This window comes from Diplotaxodon limnothrissa, linkage group LG14 (assembly GCF_057381915.1).
Source record: "Diplotaxodon limnothrissa isolate DT_005_m linkage group LG14, D_limnothrissa_male_GT1.1, whole genome shotgun sequence".
NCBI classification, from domain to species: Eukaryota; Metazoa; Chordata; class Actinopteri; order Cichliformes; family Cichlidae; genus Diplotaxodon; species Diplotaxodon limnothrissa.
Genome location: NC_140609.1, coordinates 24,820,817 through 24,842,900, shown reverse-complemented (window position 1 = coordinate 24,842,900; position 22,084 = coordinate 24,820,817). Strand labels below are relative to the sequence as shown.

The 22,084-nt window shown below is 39.9% G+C and overlaps 1 protein-coding gene across 1 annotated transcript in view; it reads left to right on the top strand.

Annotated features, from left to right (window-relative positions):
* The window catches only part of LOC146618889 (uncharacterized), a 28,625-nt gene extending 6,926 nt beyond the window's left edge, over positions 1–21,699 (top strand). The window contains exons 4-19 of the mRNA XM_085371329.1: positions 737–891; positions 1,493–1,627; positions 1,995–2,189; positions 6,264–6,455; positions 6,985–7,176; positions 7,916–8,107; positions 13,178–13,375; positions 13,546–13,559; positions 13,647–13,669; positions 14,388–14,488; positions 17,302–17,387; positions 18,227–18,306; positions 19,888–20,047; positions 21,006–21,168; positions 21,293–21,346; positions 21,446–21,699. Coding sequence (XP_085227455.1) covers positions 737–891; positions 1,493–1,627; positions 1,995–2,189; positions 6,264–6,455; positions 6,985–7,176; positions 7,916–8,107; positions 13,178–13,375; positions 13,546–13,559; positions 13,647–13,669; positions 14,388–14,488; positions 17,302–17,387; positions 18,227–18,306; positions 19,888–20,047; positions 21,006–21,168; positions 21,293–21,346; positions 21,446–21,699 — 2,194 coding nt within the window. The remainder of the gene's footprint in view (positions 1–736; positions 892–1,492; positions 1,628–1,994; positions 2,190–6,263; positions 6,456–6,984; positions 7,177–7,915; positions 8,108–13,177; positions 13,376–13,545; positions 13,560–13,646; positions 13,670–14,387; positions 14,489–17,301; positions 17,388–18,226; positions 18,307–19,887; positions 20,048–21,005; positions 21,169–21,292; positions 21,347–21,445) is intronic.
* Positions 21,700–22,084: the final 385 nt, after the last annotated feature.

The following is a 22,084-nucleotide window of genomic DNA, read 5'->3' as shown; positions in this document are numbered from 1 at the left end:
GGTAAATGGACTGATACTTCTATAGTGCCTTTCTACTCAATATGACCACCTAAGGCACTTTCTACTACAAGATGATGGGGTAGTCTGTTTCACATCTTCAAAGAATCAGTTGAGAATACATAAACCTTTTTGTTTTTAATCATTAAGCTTTAAATTGTAAAATGTCCTGTAAGCTATAATGGAAATAACTAAGGATAAACTGCCTTATTAGAAGAGTGAGGAAGATGTATGGTAAAGGGGCATGGGTCAGATTCAAACCTGGGCTCCTAGCCATACATCAAGTGGTCACCTGCTCATCCCAGAGAGCTAAACCAGTACCCATGAGCTTCTACATTTAACCCAGTTGGAAAGATGTGATGGAAGACATACTAAGACAAGTTAATGTAAAAAAAATTCTGAGAAACTTCGACTTTGAGCTGGGATTTTAAGAAGTACCTTCCAGTTTTTGACATTTGGAGTAGAGGGAGGTTTTAAAATGTCCTATATTCAGATAAATTTTATGTCAGCACAGCAAGGGTGGAGGTGTTAAAAATACTATAAACAGCTTATGGGTATGCTCCTGTTGCTACATTTTAGTGTATTTTCATAGTTGTCCAATAGAGGGCATTAGTACAAAGGTTAAAGGGAGTAGTCTCTCTAGGTTTGACGGTGTAAAACAGCAATTTTCTGTATGCACTGTTAAGTCTATGGAATTTACTGTCATTGATAATAGGCTTTGGTTATCTGTGCTTTTCAGAAAAGACTGCAATGGGACAAAGTATGACACACAAGAAGCTGCTTGCTGTGGAAACAAACTTTACCCAGGGGCGAGTCTGTCTTGTTGTGGAAAGGAACCTTACAATCCTGAAAAAGCAACCTGTTGCAAAGTACAAGACGGAAACACTCTCAGAGGTAACGAACTTGAAATCTAGCTAAACTGAAACTGAAATTTTGACTTTGTAACTGGCCAATAAAGAAAAGCACCTGAAGAGCACCTAAATTAAAAATCTTAATAGAAAATAAGTTAAAGAGCACAAAAACTCTTAACCACCTTTCTGGCTTTATGAAGCAGTTGAATTGTACCGCTTTAGACTAAAATTTGTTTTTAATACAGAATTTAATTGACTGAATAAATTGGAAGTTGACTGTATACACCCCCTACTCTGGTAAAAAAAAAAAAAAAAGTCATGGCAGATACTGTAATAAGAAAATCATTACCCAGTTATGGATAGCTATGTTTGAACTTTTTGGGTGCTTGTTGTTGTTATTGTAAATTAGCATGCTTTTTGTCAGAGCGCAAATGAACAGAAAAAGAACAATAAAGTAATGATGGGAAGTCTGGATTCATTGCACACATCTGTATGTGTTCATCTGCTATCACTAAGTCAGATGTTTCCATTTATTCAGAGGTATTGCAACATTTCTTTTTTTGAACAACTGTGGGCCATTTAACACTTAACATGACACTTTCAGCTGTTACACTGCTTCTAGTGTTTGTGTCTTTATTATACAGCCAATGTTACTCATGGTCTGAGTGAAAAGGTGTCCAACTGCTGTGGGCTGAAGCCCTACAACCCTGTCAATGAAATATGCTGTCAATCAACCATCACTGCAAAACCTGGACTAATGGCTGAATGTTGCGGTAAAGGTGAGCAGACACACTGATGAAAAACATCACATTAAGCATATATTATATAATTAAAAGGCAAAATTCGAAGACAGACAGTGTTACAAACAAAAAACAGGACTTCTTGAGAGTTGTGATTTTCTACTGCAAAATGTACTTATTTTATGTAAGTAAGGAGAAATAGTGGAAACAAAAGAAGATGGATTTGTGGTTCTAGATGTTCATTTGAACATACGGTAATGTTGTGTAGAAGGATCCCTCATTCTTCAGTAGAACAAATATACAAGTGGAAAAAATATAATCAGCATCGGCAGAATGTTGCAGAGGCTTATCAGCTTAGTTATGGTTGAGGCCAAAGAGTTAAGAATCTCCATGGTATTCTCCACAGAGGCTTTTGCCAAGGACAAGCAATTGTGTTGCGGTGCAAGTGATAATAAGAAGATTCTGGTGAGGAATTCCACTTTCCACCGGTGCTGCGGGCACAATCAGTATGATAACAGGACTCAGTGCTGCTGTGAGAATGAAGGTGTTCTGGAGGTACAACCGAAGGATTCATCTTGCTGTGACAAGAGCTCCACTACAGGTAACTCATTACTTTGTACATTTACATGTCAACTGTGGGTGACTCATTAGTTTGTACAGCCAAAAGAGTTTGCAAAGAAAAGCGTCTGGACTTCTTTAAGTTACTTGAAGACGTTTCACCTCTCATCCGAGAAGCTTCTTCAGTTCTAAGGTCAAATATTGGAGAGTCCCAGATATAAACCTAGTGGGAGTTTCCCCCCACAGAGGGACAAAAGGACCCCCTGATGATCCTCTAATCGCCTGAGCCAAGGTGTGAAACTGGGTGTGGGTCCCAATCAGTCAGAGTTTCGGGTGAGTTCATTGTGAAACCTGGCCCCACCTTATCATGCGAATTCCTGAAATCAGATGGCTCAGGATGTGAGTGGGCGTTAAGTGCGTCTGGGAAGGGAACTCAAAACTGGATTATAGATGGCAGACAGTTGGTGTCGTAAACCCCCGCCTCTGTTCAAAGATGGTCGCTCACAGTGGACATAAATGGCTTCTTTCACTCCTCTTTCAAACCATCTGTCCTCTCTGTCCAAAATGTGAACGTTAGCATCCTCGAAAGAGTGACCTTTATCCTTAAGATGCAGATGGACTGCTGAGTCTTGTCCTGTGGAGGTGGCTCTTCTATGTTGTGCCATGCGCTTGTGAAGTGGCTGTTTGGTCTCTCCAATGTAGAGGCCGGTGTATCAGAAAAACTCAGGAGGGTTTTCTCCAAGCATGACATCCCGGTGTATTTCAGACCCAGCAACACGCTCAGACAAAAACTGGTTCACCCGAAAGACAAAACGCCAAAACACAGACTTAACAATGTGGTGTATGCTGTACAGTGCAGCGAGAAATGCCCAGACCTCTACATTGGAGAGACCAAACAGCCACTTCACAAGCGCATTACAGACTAACTAATAAACCTGCCACATTTGTGTGTATTTTTCTCCCTTAATTCAGAACTCTATAAATGGTAAATGGCCTGTATTTATATAGCGCTTTACTAGTCCTTAAGGACCCCAAAGCGCTTTACATATCCAGTCATCCACCCATTCACACACTGGTGATGGCAAGCTACATTGTAGCCACAGCCACCCTGGGGCGCACTGACAGAGGCGAGGCTGCCGGACACTGGCGCCACCGGGCCCTCTGACCACCACCAGTAGGCATGGGGGGAAGTGTCTTGCCCAAGGACACAACGACCGAGACTGTCCAAGCCGGGGCTCGAACGGGCAACCTTCCGATTACAAGGCGAACTCCCAACTCTTGAGCCACAATCGCCCCACAAGCGATACCATATTTTATAAAAGATCTGCCATGTCTACAGTGCTGTTGATCCTCCAATAGTTGTCATATAGCAATCCAATAAAATCCAGACTCATAACTGGAGGTGATGACTTTGTCATTTCCTCTACAGCTTTCCATAGTTGCCTCAACAAACCAAAGCAACTACAGTGTCAGATAGCTGTTGTTTTTTTTTACAAACGTCCACAGAATATTGTTTAAACTGAACTAGAGCTAATCATAAGATAATAATTTTACAGTGAAAAGCAGTATTGCAGGATATACTGTACGAGAAACACATAAACACAAAGCTAAACATGAATTAACTATGACTGAAGTATAAGTCTTACAGTTTTTAGTATCTGATTCATTTTCACAGGAGTGCATAATGTAGGAATTCTGCATTGTGGTCCGAATGATAATAAGAAGAGTCTGGTGAAGAATTCCACTTTCCACCAGTGCTGCGGTCACAACCAGTATGACAACAGGACTCAGTGCTGCTGTGTGAATGAAGGTGTTCTGGAGGTACAACCGAAGCATTCATCTTGCTGTGAAAAGAGCTCCACTACAGGTAACTCATTACTTTGTACACTTACATGCAAGCTGTGTGTGACGAATCCAATAAAAACAGTTGCACTTGTTGTCATATTGTACATATGAGTCTTAATGCACATCAGACTTTGGTGAGAAATGTATTTGATTGAGTAAACATCATGGAATTAAATACTAATTAATAAACTTGCCTTTAAAAAAGATCTGCCATGTCTACAGTGTTGTTGCTCCTCCAATAGTTGTCTTACAGCAATCCAATAAAATCCAGACTCATTACTGGAGGTGATGACTTTGTTGTTGCCTCTACAGCTTTCCACAATTGCTTCAACAAACCCAACCAACTATGCTGTCAGTTAGCTGTTTTTCTCAAACCTCCACATAATATTATTTAAAATGAGAGAGCTAATCATAAGATAATCATTTTACTGTGAAAAGCAGCATTGCAATTATTATTTTTACGGTTTTCTTGTACAGTATAAGCTAAACATGAATTAGCTATGACTGAAGTATAAGTCTTACAGTTTTTAGTATCTGATTTTTTTTCACAGGAGTGCAAAATGTGGGAATTCTGCATTGTGGTCCGAATGATAATAAGAAGAGTCTGGTGAGGAATTCCACTTTCCACCAGTGCTGCGGTCACCACCAGTATGACAACAGGACTCAGTGCTGCTGTGAGAATGAAGGTGTTCTGGAGGTACAACCGAAGCATTCATCTTGCTGTGACAAGAGCTCCACTACAGGTAACTCATTACTTTGTACATTTACATGTCAACTGTGGGTAACTCATTACTTCGTACACTTACATGCCAGCTGTGTGTGACGAATCCAGTAACAACAGTTCCATTTTTTTTTTCATATTGTACATATGAGTCTTAATGCACATCAGACTGTGGTGAGAAATGTATTTGATTGAGTAAACATCATAGAATTACAGACTAACTAATAAACCTGCCACATTTGTGTGTATTTTTCTCCCTTAATTCAAAACTCTGTACAAGCGATACCATATTTTATAAAAGATCTGCCATGTCTACAGTGCTGTTGATCCTCCAATAGTTGTCATATAGCAATCCAATAAAATCCAGACTCATTACTGGAGGTGATGACTTTGTTGTTGCCTCTACAGCTTTCCACAATTGCTTCAACAAACCCAACCAACTATGCTGTCAGTTAGCTGTTTTTCTCAAACCTCCACATAATATTATTTAAAATGATAGAGCTAATCATAAGATAATCATTTTACTGTGAAAAGCAGCATTGCAATTATTATTTTTACGGTTTTCTCGTACAGTATAAGCTAAACATGAATTAGCTATGACTGAAGTATAAGTCTTACAGTTTTTAGTATCTGATTTTTTTTCACAGGAGTGCAAAATGTGGGAATTCTGCATTGTGGTCCGAATGATAATAAGAAGAGTCTGGTGAGGAATTCCACTTTCCACCAGTGCTGCGGTCACCACCAGTATGACAACAGGACTCAGTGCTGCTGTGAGAATGAAGGTGTTCTGGAGGTACAACCGAAGCATTCATCTTGCTGTGACAAGAGCTCCACTACAGGTAACTCATTACTTTGTACATTTACATGTCAACTGTGGGTAACTCATTACTTCATACACTTACATGTCAACTGTGGGTAACTCATTACTTCATACACTTACATGTCAACTGTGGGTAACTCATTACTTCGTACACTTACATGCCAGCTGTGTGTGACGAATCCAGTAACAACAGTTCCATTTTTTTTTTCATATTGTACATATGAGTCTTAATGCACATCAGACTGTGGTGAGAAATGTATTTGATTGAGTAAACATCATAGAATTACAGACTAACTAATAAACCTGCCACATTTGTGTGTATTTTTCTCCCTTAATTCAAAACTCTGTACAAGCGATACCATATTTTATAAAAGATCTGCCATGTCTACAGTGCTGTTGATCCTCCAATAGTTGTCATATAGCAATCCAATAAAATCCAGACTCATAACTGGAGGTGATGACTTTGTCATTTCCTCTACAGCTTTCCATAGTTGCCTCAACAAACCAAAGCAACTATAGTGTCAGATAGCTGTTTTGTTTTGTTTTTTACAAACGTCCACAGAATATTGTTTAAACTGAACTAGAGCTAATCATAAGATAATCATTTTACAGTGAAAAGCAGTATTGCAGGATATACTGTACGAGAAACACATAAACACAAAGCTAAACATGAATTAACTATGACTGAAGTATAAGTCTTACAGTTTTTAGTATCTGATTCGTTTTCACAGGAGTGCATAATGTAGGAATTCTGCATTGTGGTCCGAATGATAATAAGAAGAGTCTGGTGAAGAATTCCACTTTCCACCAGTGCTGCGGTCACAACCAGTATGACAACAGGACTCAGTGCTGCTGTGTGAATGAAGGTGTTCTGGAGGTACAACCGAAGCATTCATCTTGCTGTGACAAGAGCTCCACTACAGGTAACTCATTACTTTGTACACTTACATGCAAGCTGTGTGTGACGAATCCAATAAAAACAGTTGCACTTGTTGTCATATTGTACATATGAGTCTTAATGCACATCAGACTTTGGTGAGAAATGTATTTGATTGAGTAAACATCATGGAATTAAATACTAATTAATAAACTTGCCTTTAAAAAAGATCTGCCATGTCTACAGTGTTGTTGCTCCTCCAATAGTTGTCTTACAGCAATCCAATAAAATCCAGACTCATTACTGGAGGTGATGACTTTGTTGTTGCCTCTACAGCTTTCCACAATTGCTTCAACAAACCCAACCAACTATGCTGTCAGTTAGCTGTTTTTCTCAAACCTCCACATAATATTATTTAAAATGAGAGAGCTAATCATAAGATAATCATTTTACTGTGAAAAGCAGCATTGCAATTATTATTTTTACGGTTTTCTCGTACAGTATAAGCTAAACATGAATTAGCTATGACTGAAGTATAAGTCTTACAGTTTTTAGTATCTGATTTTTTTTCACAGGAGTGCAAAATGTGGGAATTCTGCATTGTGGTCCGAATGATAATAAGAAGAGTCTGGTGAGGAATTCCACTTTCCACCGGTGCTGCGGTCACCACCAGTATGACAACAGGACTCAGTGCTGCTGTGAGAATGAAGGTGTTCTGGAGGTACAACCGAAGCATTCATCTTGCTGTGACAAGAGCTCCACTACAGGTAACTCATTACTTTGTACATTTACATGTCAACTGTGGGTAACTCATTACTTCATACACTTACATGTCAACTGTGGGTAACTCATTACTTCATACACTTACATGTCAACTGTGGGTAACTCATTACTTCATACACTTACATGTCAACTGTGGGTAACTCATTACTTCGTACACTTACATGCCAGCTGTGTGTGACGAATCCAGTAACAACAGTTCCATTTTTTTTTTCATATTGTACATATGAGTCTTAATGCACATCAGACTGTGGTGAGAAATGTATTTGATTGAGTAAACATCATAGAATTACAGACTAACTAATAAACCTGCCACATTTGTGTGTATTTTTCTCCCTTAATTCAAAACTCTGTACAAGCGATACCATATTTTATAAAAGATCTGCCATGTCTACAGTGCTGTTGATCCTCCAATAGTTGTCATATAGCAATCCAATAAAATCCAGACTCATTACTGGAGGTGATGACTTTGTTGTTGCCTCTACAGCTTTCCACAATTGCTTCAACAAACCCAACCAACTATGCTGTCAGTTAGCTGTTTTTCTCAAACCTCCACATAATATTATTTAAAATGAGAGAGCTAATCATAAGATAATCATTTTACTGTGAAAAGCAGCATTGCAATTATTATTTTTACGGTTTTCTCGTACAGTATAAGCTAAACATGAATTAGCTATGACTGAAGTATAAGTCTTACAGTTTTTAGTATCTGATTTTTTTTCACAGGAGTGCAAAATGTGGGAATTCTGCATTGTGGTCCGAATGATAATAAGAAGAGTCTGGTGAGGAATTCCACTTTCCACCAGTGCTGCGGTCACCACCAGTATGACAACAGGACTCAGTGCTGCTGTGAGAATGAAGGTGTTCTGGAGGTACAACCGAAGCATTCATCTTGCTGTGACAAGAGCTCCACTACAGGTAACTCATTACTTTGTACATTTACATGTCAACTGTGGGTAACTCATTACTTCATACACTTACATGTCAACTGTGGGTGACTCATTACTTCGTACACTTACATGTCAACTGTGGGTGACTCATTACTTCGTACACTTACATGCCAGCTGTGTGTGACGAATCCAATAACAACAGATTTATTTTTTATTTCATATTGTACATGTAGGTTTCCTTCGAATGGAGCCTTAGCTTGACGCTCCGCTTAGTCCCTCTTTCCATATCCAAAAAAAACAAAAAAACAAAAAACAGTCCTTGATAGTTTTTTCAATATTTACTTCAAAAGTCCAAACAGGTACACAGCAACAGAATTCCAAATTACGAAAACTTATAAAGCTCAATTCAAAATGGATGAAGAGAGATTGCGAGGTCAAAATACCATGTGGCTCCACTCTCCTCTCGCCCAACTTCCTGTTTTTTCTGCACTATCAAAATAAAAGCATACATTTCAAATTAAACTGCATGTAGGCTTCTACATTACCGGCCCCTAATTGTTATCAATGTCTTTGAAACAATTACTCCAAAATCTTTAACTTAAATGAAAAGGTCTATGGCTACATTACTTAACTGAACTTCAACTATCTTAAAGAAATCTTCTTTCACTTTCCTCCCCTCAGAGGAAACTAGTTCTTGACTTTCGAAGAGTGCATCAATTATCTTCAGCTTCTTGCAAAAGGCACAGCTTTGTAACTGGTCGGCCAAGCTCATTGGTCTTGGTCTTTACTTTCACCTGACGCACCAGACCTTTCTGGTCTGGAAAGGTCTCTACGATTCTTCCTAGTGGCCATGAATTTCTGGGTGCTGTGTCATCTACGATCAGCACAACATCACCAACATGGAAATTTCTCTTAGGTGTAGTCCATCGTTGACGCTCTTGGAGCTGCATGAGGTATTCCTTGCACCAGCGTTTCCAAAAAATGTCTGCAAGATATTGGATTTGTCTCCACCTGCGATTTACATACTGGGCATCCTTGTTGAAGATTCCTGGGGGTAATTCTGGCTTAACCTTCAGCAACAGGAGATGGTTGGGTGTTAAAGCCTCCAGGTCATTGGGATCTGAAGATTCCTTTGTAATAGGCCTGCTGTTCATAATAGCCTCAGCTTCACACAGCAAGGTGTGGAGACCTTCTTCATCCAACAGTTGTTCTTTTACTGTGATGTTCAAAATTTTTCTCACTGAGCGGATGAGTCTCTCCCAGCTTCCTCCATGGTGAGATCCTGCTGGTGGATTAAAATGCCATTGGATCCCCCTTTGCTGCAATGATTTTATGATCATACTGGAGTTCCATTCTTTAATTGCTTTCTTTAACTCACTGTTAGCTGATCGGAAGTTGGTTCCATTATCTGAGTACATCTCTTTAACTTGTCCTCTTCTGGCAAGGAATCTTCTGATGGCGTTGAGACACGCATCAGTGTCAAGTGAAGATGCAACCTCCAGATGTACAGCTCGTGTGGTAAGACATGTGAAAATGACACCATATCTCTTTACTTGACTTCTTCCCCTTTTTACCAGGAATGGACCAAAGTAGTCAACACCTACTTTGGTGAATGGAGGGTCATCAGGCAGGATCCTGCATTTTGGTAAATCTGCGATTATTTGTTTGCCAGCACTTCCGTGTAGCCTTTTACAGGTAACACATTTTGACAAGAACCTTCTAATGGCTCCATTTGCTCCAGGGATCCAAAATTTTTGACGCAGATGAGCCAACATGTGATTCCGTCCGGCGTGAGCTGTAACATCATGGGTATGTCTTAACACAAGCTGTGTGATATGTGAGTCCTTTGGCAAGATGACTTGCTGCTTAGCATCATCTGGCATTGCTGCTCGACTCAACCTTCCTCCAACTCTTATGACTCCATCTTGCAGTACTGGAGTCAACTTGTAGAGAGAGCCTTTTTTCTTCACCCTTTGATGTTCTTTCAGCATTGCCAAGTCCTGTTCAAAACTTTGCTTCTGACAGTACTTCACAATTTCCATTTCTGCTTCAGACAAATCGTCACAGGTTAGATTTTTTCCCTTGAAAGCTTTCTTGAATTGGCTCATCCTGATTTCCTCACTCATTGTGCTTGCTTCCTTTCTCTTTGCTATTAATTCCTTAAGCAAACTCTTCAGTTTCATGAACCAGGCTACAGCACGCTTTAGCTTTGTCCAAGATGAGTAGTGATTCATCAGCTGGTCTACTGAGTCTTTGAGCCCTTGCATCTGAATGACATGTGTCTGAGCTTCTCTTTTGACCTCTAAGTCATCAAAATCCAGCATTCTGGGATCTGGATTCTTCGGCCACTGATCTTCTGAGCAGAATAGAAAACTTGGACCCGAAAGCCAATCGCCACATTTTAAGAATGCTGCAACAGTCTGTCCTCTAGAGACATGATCTGCTGGATTCAAAGTGGTATTGACATATCTCCACTGCCGAATGTGAGAATGGCTTAAGATCACTGAGATCCTATTAGAAACAAAGGTCTTGAATCTTGTGCCTTCACTATTCAAGTACTTTAGCACAGCCGTGCTATCTGTCCAAAAAACAGATTCATGCAGTTCTACTTCTAGTTCCTTCTTTAGAAGTTTATCCATCTTCACTGCAACTGTTGCGGCAATCAGTTCCATTCGTGGGATGGTTGGACACTTCAAAGGTGCAACCCTTGCCTTTGCCATTACCAAGGTGGACTGAGTCTCGCCACTTGCATTGCGCAGCAACAGGTAGCTTGCTGTTCCATAAGCGTCTTCGCTTGCGTCAGCAAAATGATGCAGCTGCGCAAAGACTGGTGCACCAAAATGCTTTGACTTGATGCTCCTGTCAACTCCAAAGTCGTCAAGCCTTTGCAAATCTGCAACCCACTTATTCCAGCTCTTAATGACATCCTCTGGTAGGGATTCATCCCAGCCGTATTTCCTCCGACATAAATCGTGCAAGATTTTTTTTGCACACAGAATCACCAGAGCAACAAATCCCAGTGGATCAAAGATGGAGCTGAGAAGGGAAAGCAGTCCTCTTCTAGTGTTCGGTCTGTTTTTAAGGTTGATCTTGAACTTGAACTGATCTGATTCAGCACACCACTGAATTCCCAATGCTCTTTCCATCGGCAAATTACTCTCGTCCAGATTCAGAACTTTAAATCCTTGTGCTCTTTCTTCATCAGGAATTGAGTTGAGCAACTTTCTGCTGTTGCTTGACCATTTTGTTAGTCGAAATCCGCCTTTTGCCAACATGTTCCTCAAGTCAGAACACAGGGTGATTGCTGCGTCTTCCTCTGCAATTGACTTAAGACAGTCATCCACATAAAATTTTTTCTTGACTGTCCTTGCAGCTTCTTGACCAAATTCTCTTTCGAAATCAGTAGCGCATTTCTGAAGTGCAAAAGATGCAACACTTGGCGAAGAGGTGGCACCAAAGATGTGGACCAACATTTTGTGTTCTGCAAGCTTCTCCTTGTAATTCCCATCAGACCACCAAAGAAACCTGAGGAGATCTGTATCTTCCTTGCTGACTCTGACCTGATGGAACATGGCCTCCACGTCAGCCATTACTGCCACAGTCTCCTGTCGAAACCTCAGGAGGACTCCCACCAGTGAGCTTGTCAAATCCGGTCCCTGCAAGAGATGCTGGTTCAGCGATGTTCCTTGAAAGCTTGCCCCACAGTCGAAGACAACACGTAACTTTTGCTTGACTGGATGTCTCACTCCATGATGAGGCAAATACCATGTTCGTCCCTCCAGTGACTTACATTCAGCATCGTTCAGTTTGATCGCGTAACCCTTTTTTAGGATATCATCCATATATGCAACATATTCTTCGTAAAACTTGACATCTCTGGTGAATCTTTTCTGTAAGTTCAGCGCACGTTGCACTGCGACTTCTCTGTTGCTTGGTAAGCACAGCGCCTTGCTTCTCACTGGAAGACAAATACTATAATGGCCATCCTCCAGTTTTGCAGACTGAGACACCATGTTCAGAAACTGACGATCTTCCTTGGACATTTCAAGATTTTCGTCTTGTCCCGCATCAGGAAAGTCTTACTTAAACTGTAGCTGCCAGAGCTCTTCCAACCTGGCTACTGATATCCTATTCACAGTCACTTGTGCCAATCTGTTTCTCCCACTCATGTCGCCTCCACTCCTAAGTGGTCCATTTACTGTCCAACCTAATATTGTTCTCACTGCGTAGGGTCCATTGTCCACGCTGTTTACCACCTTAAGCGGTTCCATGGCTTTGGGAACATTCACTCCTATGAGTAATCCAACATCCGCTTGGATAGTGGGAAGTTTCACTTCCGTCAGGTGTTACCACCTGTCAACATCCTCCTGGCATGGGATATTGTTTTTACTTACAGGAATGTGGTCTTGTGCATACACCTCTGAAAGTTTAATAAACTGGCTACCATCCAGACTACTGACTTCCAGTCCAGTCACAATGCAGGTGTTCACAACAGATTCATTTCCCATCGTTCGGAGTGAGATTTTCGTAATTCGTCCGTTCAGGTTCAGTTGTTTTATCAGTGACTCTGTCACAAAGGTGGCTGAGCTGCCTTGATCCAAGAATGCATATGTTGTTACTGTCTTGGTTCCTTTCTGGGCCTTGACACGTACTGGAACGATTGGAAGAATACAATCTTCCTTACCGGCCCCAGTCATGCTGAAAGTTGCTGTTGTTTGTACAAGAGCACTTGATACGAACTGTTGAGCCGCCACCCTTGCTGTTTCTTCTTGTGAGTCCCTATTGGTGATGTGCAGCAGGGTAGGATGCAGTCGAGAGCATTTGCAGCTGCTACTCATGTGACCATGTTTCAAACAGGCAAAACACAGTCCTATGCTCCTTAAAAACTCAATCTTGTCCTTATGAGGCTTGTCCTTGAGCTTTCCGCAGATTTGGAGGTTGTGTTGCTCTCCCTTGCAATAAACACAAGGTTTGCTGCTTGAAGCAGCATTGCAATTATTATTTTTACGGTTTTCTCGTACAGTATAAGCTAAACATGAATTAGCTACGACTGAAGTATAAGTCTTACAGTTTTTAGTATCTGATTGTTTTTTCACAGGAGTGCAAAATGTGGGAATTCTGCATTGTGGTCCGAATGATAATAAGAAGAGTCTGGTGAGGAATTCCACTTTCCACCAGTGCTGCGGTCACCACCAGTATGACAACAGGACTCAGTGCTGCTGTGAGAATGAAGGTGTTCTGGAGGTACAACCGAAGCATTCATCTTGCTGTGCAAAGGAGTCAGCTAACCCTGAAGGTCAGAAATGGTCAAATGCAGTCTCATGCATATCTTACAAATCTATTTAAGATTTAACTCTTAGCTTCATATTTTCTATTAAAATGTAATGACAAATGATGAGTTAATGGCAATTATTTTGGTTTAGTTTAGTTTTCCACTTCAAAAGGCTTTGTGCTTTATCTTTACAGGTTTTCAACAACTGGTAAGATACATACTGCAATAAAATATCATTCTTTTACTTTTTTGTGCAAATATATGAATGTTTGCCTTTATGTTTTATATTTTTCAGACACATGAGCTCCAACACTTTTGGTAAGTAAATGGGTTTTACTATAACAATTTTTACTATAATGTCATATGTAGACAAATGTAAATTTAATCTAGTCAAGATTAACTATCATGCATTCAGGCTTTGTAGGAAATGTTCTACTCTAATTTGAGTTTATTTACAGTTGTGCTCAACAGTGTACATAGACTCATCACTGGCATGAATATCATAGTAAATTTGTGCTTAAATTATTTCTTTGAACTGCTCTTTTTCATGAGAGACTATACAGCACACACCTTTAATAATTTAAAAAACAATGGGTGCACAATTTTGAAATGATTTTTGATCTTCTGTAATCCCCACAGTGCCAAAAGTCTAAATACACCCCAACTAAGTTAAATGTCCCTTAGTAAGTCACACCTAAACCACATACTTTTGGTAGCCATGAGCAAGCTTTTGGCATAAATTTGATCACTCTTCTTGACAGAATTGGTTAATTAGGGGTTAGTTAATTGAAATTTGTTGGTTTATAGACACACAATTGGCTTTAAGCCTGGTCCACCAATTTCTTTCAGTTGGATTGAGGTCACAGATTTAATCTTTACTGAATGAAATCCGAGTACACGCAGTAAAGTGTGATGCTATCCAGTAGCCGGTAAAAATAAATATACCTGTTAATACTTTCTGTTCTGCTCTGTGGTAGTGTACCAGTGATATGGAGTGGTTTTTGTGTTTATTTTGGCTGTGTTTGTCTATCCACAGCACTGAACCAAACACACATCTCTGTGGGTCGACATGTTACAATCCAAAGACGCATCGTTGCTGTGAGAGACACCAAAAGCCTTTTTGGTTCTGCGCCTCAGGTATTACCGTCTCCATAGCTGTTTCTTTGAGTGAGTGTGTGCCAGGGAAAGTTTTCAAGAACTCTGCATAGTCCTGCAAAAACAAAAACAAAACTAAGAACACTCTTAAAGCTTCCCTGCAGATGTTCTATCTATCATTGATCATTGTATGTGACATTGCATCATCCCATGGTTTTTATGTGGGCCTGTAGAGTGAGTTGAATCAGATAAGGAACAGCCCACGCTCCAAGAAAGCAGTTAGAGCTGAGTGAGCAGTTTAAACATGTTTATCTTACGTGCAACCGTGTAAAAACAAAAACTTATTTGCAGCATAAATTTCCCCTAAAGGGAACATTGCATCATTTGCTTTTGTGACACCATCTCATTTTGGAAAATCCCTAGAATGGAAAACTATAAAGAGATAAAATAACAAGCTTAACAGGTTCTATTGACAAGATGTTGACAAGAACTTTCATCTAGGATGATGAAACTATATTATATTATACTGTAACCTGTTTGCTCATTGTGAAGTCAATACCAAAAAACCCTTTTCCAAATGTTTAGGTGAGGGGCATGTTTCCCACTGTGCTGCATCCTCTTGTCTTTTTACACAACTTGTAAGAAATTAGGAGATCAAATAGCTTTTGAAGTCGCATGTTTTCACAGTCTCATGTTTCAAGTGCTAGCCAGTTTTTTGTCTCTTTAGTTTTCCACAAAGTGCCAGATGTTTTTATTGGGTGGCAGATCCTGAGGGAAGCATCAGTTTATCAGCCATGCTTTTATGATAGTTACAGACTGAAAAGAATGCAATCTTATCTGCACGTGTTCCTCCAAAGCATGTTCATTATTAATGGTGCTTTCAAGTTACCCTGGCCCTATGCCTCTATAATGGTACCCGTAAATAACGTTTTATTGGTCCGTATTTAGCTTGGATGATGTTGGCAGCTGAAAGTGTGATTCATCAGTCCAGAGAACAGTTTTCCAGTTAGCCTTATTCTATCTAAAAATAAGCTCAGGCCCAGATAACAGTATAACTAAGGAAAGATCATGGCTATGGGTCGAATAAAATTATTTCTGTTTGATTCAGTAATTCATCCAACACATTGTCATCTATACATGAACTCTTTATGTGAAGTCTTCCTACTAACAGCCATGCTTTAGAACTTTAAGGGTTCCTTTTACAACAATGTGATTAGTCACTTGCAGCAATAGTCCTGACAGAACGTTGATATGTTGTTATGCAAGTCAATAAGGTACTGCATAATACACAGTCTTTTCTCACTTGACCTTCCATATGGACCTCATGCCTGTATGGTGATTTAAAAAAAAAAAACAACTATAATTATTATAGTGTGTTTAGTGTCAGGAAAGAGTCAGAGTCATCATGGGGTTGAAACGTACCCCAGCTGCAAGGCTCTGTTTTCCAACCAGAGGCAGGATGAGCCCCTGAACAGCTGATCAGTCTGCAGACTAGGACCCAGCACTTTCTTCTTGTGAGGCAACCATGTCAAGCGCTGCACTACAATGACTGACCCTGAACTTTAGTTCAACTACTGAGTTGTTGTAATTTAACTGTAACCTCCAACACTGTTATAAATCCATCAAATCAAATCTGCCACAGAGACAGTTTTAGGCCTTAAGTTAAATGGCTTTTGCCCAAAAAGAGGGACTGTTTTAAAAGAAGTTCACATTGACATTCTTATCTTGGGTGTGTAAATAACTCTGACAGTTAGAAAGTTAGACAAAGACTTTTTTTTTCTAAGGGTTCCCTGAAGACTTTAAGTATTTTTTTTAATCAAACTTTCAGACAGTGAAGTGTGTCTTTATTTTTCCAGACAGTACATCTTGCCAAGATCAAAATCATGGAAAATGTAAGCTGCGCGGAAGGGTGGTTCACTTACAAATAAAAACTTTTTTTCTCCCTACATAGAGAAAGATTTCATTGTTCATATTAGCAAAAGGTTAAATTGCTATGGGAAAATGGTCTTGATATTTTCCCCCAGACCACACAATTGAAAGAGCTTCCATCTTTTTGAACCACCCTATGAAAAACATTAAAGCTTTGCAATGAATAAAAAGGGATAACTCAGGATTATCTTTGAATCCAAAAAAGGATGTGCAGCAGCTGGTTTGTTCAAAATCTTGGCATCTATATCAGTTACTGTACTCCACAAAAGACGTTTTTTTTTTTTTTAAAATCACCATATCTTAATCACCATAAGGCATTAACTTCTGAGAGTTTACACTCCCTTCATGTCAAGTATTCCAGTGTGGAGAATTAAAGCTCTAAGCCCGGAGGTGGAGGGTTTTAAACATGTGGTTTGGTCTTTCCATAATATGTGAGCTGTTCAGAAATGTCTGGTATGCTTAACAGCCCACATCAGGGTGTGTAGTGTTAACCTTTATCCTTTTTTTTTGCATTTTCCTGCACTAGTTGAGCACTCAAAACACTTTCTACTATAAATCCCTTTCACCCAGTCACTTACATGTAGGACTAAGCACTTTTATCTAACATTCAGACACACTCACACTACCGTGTATGCATCAGTGGTAACTCAGTATCTTGTTCACTATCTTGCCCAATGAAATGCATAGTGGGGACAGCTCTTCTACCAACCTAGCCCCAGATGCCTCCTACAAAGACTTGGAAACCAACCGAATTCCTTTATTTTATAGTCAGTATTTTGCAAAGGAGGGAGAATAAAGCAACTTGTGTGTAACAAAGTTACACACAAGACATCATTAATCGCAACATGTTTTATTTTTACTGCAACTACTATCTCTTCTTTCCACCTAACCCCAACCCACCCCAACCCTCACACCTATCTGTTTAGGTCAAAGCAAGGCCAGGGTGTATGACCCACGTATAGAAGTCTGCTGTGATGGATCCGTATTTCGATGCAAGCCGTGGCTAGATCAAGTAATGTACAAATTGTTTTTTGGGTTTTTCTTTTCCTTTTCTGGGCCTGCCCAGCTGTTTGTGTTTTTTAATCAGTGTAAAGTGCAAAGCTCAACAGTTTTAATCTCCTTTTCTGTAGGAAAATGAAATCAAGCTTTCAAATTATGGCTAAAGCCTAAAGCACTGTTTCCTTAAAAAAACAAAAGGGAAAAACATATTAATGGCATTTTGGCGAGATTTTTCATTAAAGTTTTTGTTATTAAAAATGAAGGGCCTCATGCTGCAATGTTCAGTTTTACACAAATAACTGACAGCAATGGTACCTAGTGATCCCAGACAAAAAAGGTTGTTTTTGTGCAGCTTCGATGAGAGAGCTTAGAGCTCCACCCCGCTCCTCTTATACAGTAACTGAGGGTGTTTTTCAATCTGATGTTTAAACTCGTCTAGCGGTGTTGGTTTTGGTTACCACTACTGCAAAAGGTCCATAAATCTGGTAAGACAAAAAAAATTAGATATGTTATGTGTGGAAATGAGACCTGTGTAATGTTTGAATTGTTTCAACTTTTTGTTTTTTTCCTGATTTTTGCATTTCATCTTCTTTTTGTAAAAACTCATAAATTTATGTGTTCATCCATGTGCATTTAAATGCACAAATAAAAGGGTTTGGCTGTGCATTGTTGAGCAATTTACTGCATTATTTCTGATTCTTCAAGTGCTGTGGAGTGACTGCGTATTGCTCAGCATAACGTGGAGTTCTCTGTTGTAATGACACCTTGTACGAGGGCAGAGATGATGGAGAGGAATGTTCAGAGATGTGTATTCCTTACAATCCAGCTAAAGGGACTCTATGTTGTTCTCAGTTTTATGGCAGCCCGGGACAACACTGCTGTGGGACGGAAATTTACCGGCCTCGTACTGAGATCTGCTGCAATGGACACAGGTGATTGTGTGCGTGTGTGTGTGAGTGAGTGTGTTTGCGTTGCTGCTTTACATTGCTGAGAAAGTCCAGTGAAAAATTAGTTCTTTAACTTTGTTGTTTTAATCAGTTGGAATATAACGCTAGTTGGAATTTTGTCAGACAGGGTGGCCGAAAGTATGGAAACATTTTTTATATGTAGTCTGTCTCGAGTGAAAACAGAAACCGTCTGAGAAAGGTGAAGCAGGGAAAAAAAACATTTCGCAAGAAACCGTCTGAGAAAGGCAGACGTTCTTTTTTTCCCTTGGAAAATGCGCTGAACTACTGTGCCAAGGAATCTCTCAAACAGCCTGTCTGGGTCTTTTATTGGGTTTGGTGCTAACTGTTAGTTGTTACACCCTGTCTGGTCATGACTTATGTCTTTCAGTGACTGATTTTTTTATTTTTTTTATGTGGACACTAACAGAGAGATGAAGCTGTAGCTCTAATGATGTTCTACTTTTAATTCCCAGCCTGTGTAAAGACTGTGGTAAAGACATTATCTTTCAAGCTGGCATCCAGCAGTGAACATGAGAACTCTAACTCAGCCTGTTAGGAGCATGTTTCTTCATGTCGCTGTCCATATTTAATTATAATTAGTACCTCTGTTTTCCACCCATACAAATCAGAACATGTGTGATTTGTTTAATTACTTTAAAATTGCTGATGAAAACTGGAATTTCCTCCTTTTTTTTAGAATCAGTATGGGAACACGGGAGCATGGGAACAACTTATTCTGTCTCTTCTGTGAGAACGAAGGGATTAAAAAAACATCTGCATGGCACAATCCATTTAAACAGACATGGTGTCTGAGATAGGAAGACACAAAATAAGCAGAAATTCAGCTTCATCTGTTTCCTCTTAACTTACTGTGCCAAACCTCTCTTTGTCAGCCTGTCTGAGTCCCTGACTCTGACTGCCATTTGAAATTTTTATGTTTAAAAACCCTGTCTGTGTGCATGACTCATCTCCTGGGATGCCTTTTTGTTTTCAGTCGGATTTCTCAGAACCCTCCAGCTGTGACGTAATAACCCTATTCACCACACTACTGTGTTGCCCTTACCGTTATTTCATCATCATTCTCAGTTTCTGTTTTATGGTTAGTTCCAGATCAGCTGAACTCGTTGAATTGTGGCTGTTTTCAGCTACAGTAGCTGTACAGTAACAGCAACACTGGGTATAAATGCATTCTGTGTAGACTCTGAGTGTTGAAATTGCTCTGATAGTGTGTTTCTTTCACTTCACCCTGTGTAAACACTGTTTTGAAGCAGAGAGGAAGTTATCTTTCAGGCTGACTTCAAGCAACATACATAAGCAGTGATCTAAGTGGGCTAGTACTTATATATTGTCTTTCTACTCAAGCAAACACTCAAAGCACTTACTTCTATAAGCATCATTCACTTAAATATAGACATTCATACAGCTCATTTATGAGCCTAAGTACTTTGTACTAATATTCGGAGTGTAACAGCAGCAACTTGGGGTTCACTTAGCCTCTTATGAGCATACTTCTTTATGTCACTGTACTTAATTTAATTCTAACTGCTACCTCTGTTTTCCACTCAGACACCCCAAATCAGAAAACCTTCACTGCTGTGGGGTCAAAGCCTACAACATTAAAGACCCACAGATGAAGTGCTGTGCAGGAACACTGTACAATCTGACATCATTAGACAAGCATGGAGGGGACGCTCAGTGCTGCGGATCCATCCTGCAAAAGCCACAGGTAGATTTATTAATGGTGTTATCTGAGGATCTGTTGTTTGTGCATCTATTCATGTCTTACACTGTATTATATCATTGTCACGGTTCGCTTGAGGACTCACACGCAGGACTCAGAGGCACAGTTGGTATTTATTACAGTTCCACCAGGTGTATATACAATTAGTGCAGGGGTAGTGCTATATACAAAGCGGTGACAGGGAAAAGGCTCCGGGGAAATCCAGGTAGGGAAAAGACACTTGCTCCTCTTCTGACTCTCTCCTATCGTGACCAGTCTCTCTCCAAACACTCACAAAAAAACAGGAATCCACTCGGGGAATGCAGGGTCGGGTCCAGGGGATCTATGTACAGAAGGAAACACACGTTAGAGGTTTTGCGCAGGGAAGAACTTGCTCAGAGCTGGGCTGCACTGACGCGAGTCACACGCGAAGATCCAGCAATGAGTAGAAGCCACTCCCTGGCTTAAATGCTGGCTGCACTGATGAGGCCCAGGTGTTTCCTCTTCAGAGGGGCGTGGGCCAAGGGCATGAACCCACCATGAGTTCCGCCCTGGCGAGAGAGCGAGAGAGAGAGCAAGAGAGAGAACAAGAGAGAGAGAGAACGCTACTAGTCAGCGGCCTGCTGATCCCCTGGCCGTGACAATCATAAGATCTTATAACATAAAACAGTTGCGAAGTTGGAGTAGTTATTGTTAATATCAGGCTCAGTGAGCTCCTCTAAGCAGTTTTCTCTAAGGCCATAGTGAAATCTATGTTTGAACTGCACTCTGGATCTATTTACTGTATATCTGACAGTCAGAATAACTTAAGTCAAATCCATTCTTCGTTCCCATGTGCAAAAAATATAGCTAAATTCAGCCAACGTACCAAAATTACTGACTGAACTTAATGTTGTGGCCTCACTGGTTGCAAACGATTATGCTTTCATTAACCATAATGAATTATATATCTTTTCAAAACCAGGATATTTGCTGCTCAAGCCAGGAAAAAGAGGTGCTTTACTCTGTCAAGACAGGATTTGGATGCTGTGGTCACCTCTATTACAACACCAGCCTGTGCTCATGCTGTGCGGAGAGGCTGAGAAGAATCCATGAACCAGGAAAGGATCAGAGAAACATGATGCATGGTCTGTTGTGTCTGCTTAAATGTCCTCTCACAAAGTTAAACTTCATTTTGTGTCATTTTGACTTCATAGCACAGTTGAGGTAATGCGTTTGACCAATAATATGCCTGTAATGTTCTTTTTTTAGGATCCAGACTTCTATCTTTGAATAATCTAAACACAAGTGATCTCTGCAAAGAAAGTAAGATATCATCTATAATTTTCAATATTGGAACAAATGTTGTTCTTAAATTTTTTTATGGGTTTTTAATGTAATGTACTTGTGTATCTCTTTATTTAGTGTACATTGGGACTGTGGAAAGTGTGTCTGTGAAGAGCGTTGTGTTCAGGAATGTGCTATGGGTTCATGGGAAATATTCCAACGTGACAGCTCTGCCTTTGCATCACATCTTGGACATAGATGATCACTGCCAATCACCTAAACTGTTTCTTGGGAAGACCTACATCTTTAACAACGTTAATATTTTCACTGATTTCAACCATGACTCTGTTCTTCAGTCGCTCCGTTTCATTTTTTATAAATGTTCATCTTAGATCACCACTGTCTGATCTATGTATGGTCAGTTATTAGCTATTCCCTTGTTTTTGTCTTAGAACAAGTAATTAATTTTTATTTACTCAGTGCTGGTTTTCTTACTCTAAAATAGTGCTACACTAAGAGTAATGCATAGGGGTTTTTTATCCTCAGAAGAATGTACTGTTAAAGTACTCATTACAGGGATGTTCTCTTACATGGTCTATTAACAATATAACACTGAACCTTAGAAATGCCCATTAATTTGTAAAACTCTACCCTAAAAGGAAAGACCATTGAAGCTTAACATTTGGGCACTTTGCTGGTGTAAGCATAAAATCAAAGAACCAGCCATATTTCTATCACACATTTTATTTTTACATTAGTTATTGTTGTGCAAGCACA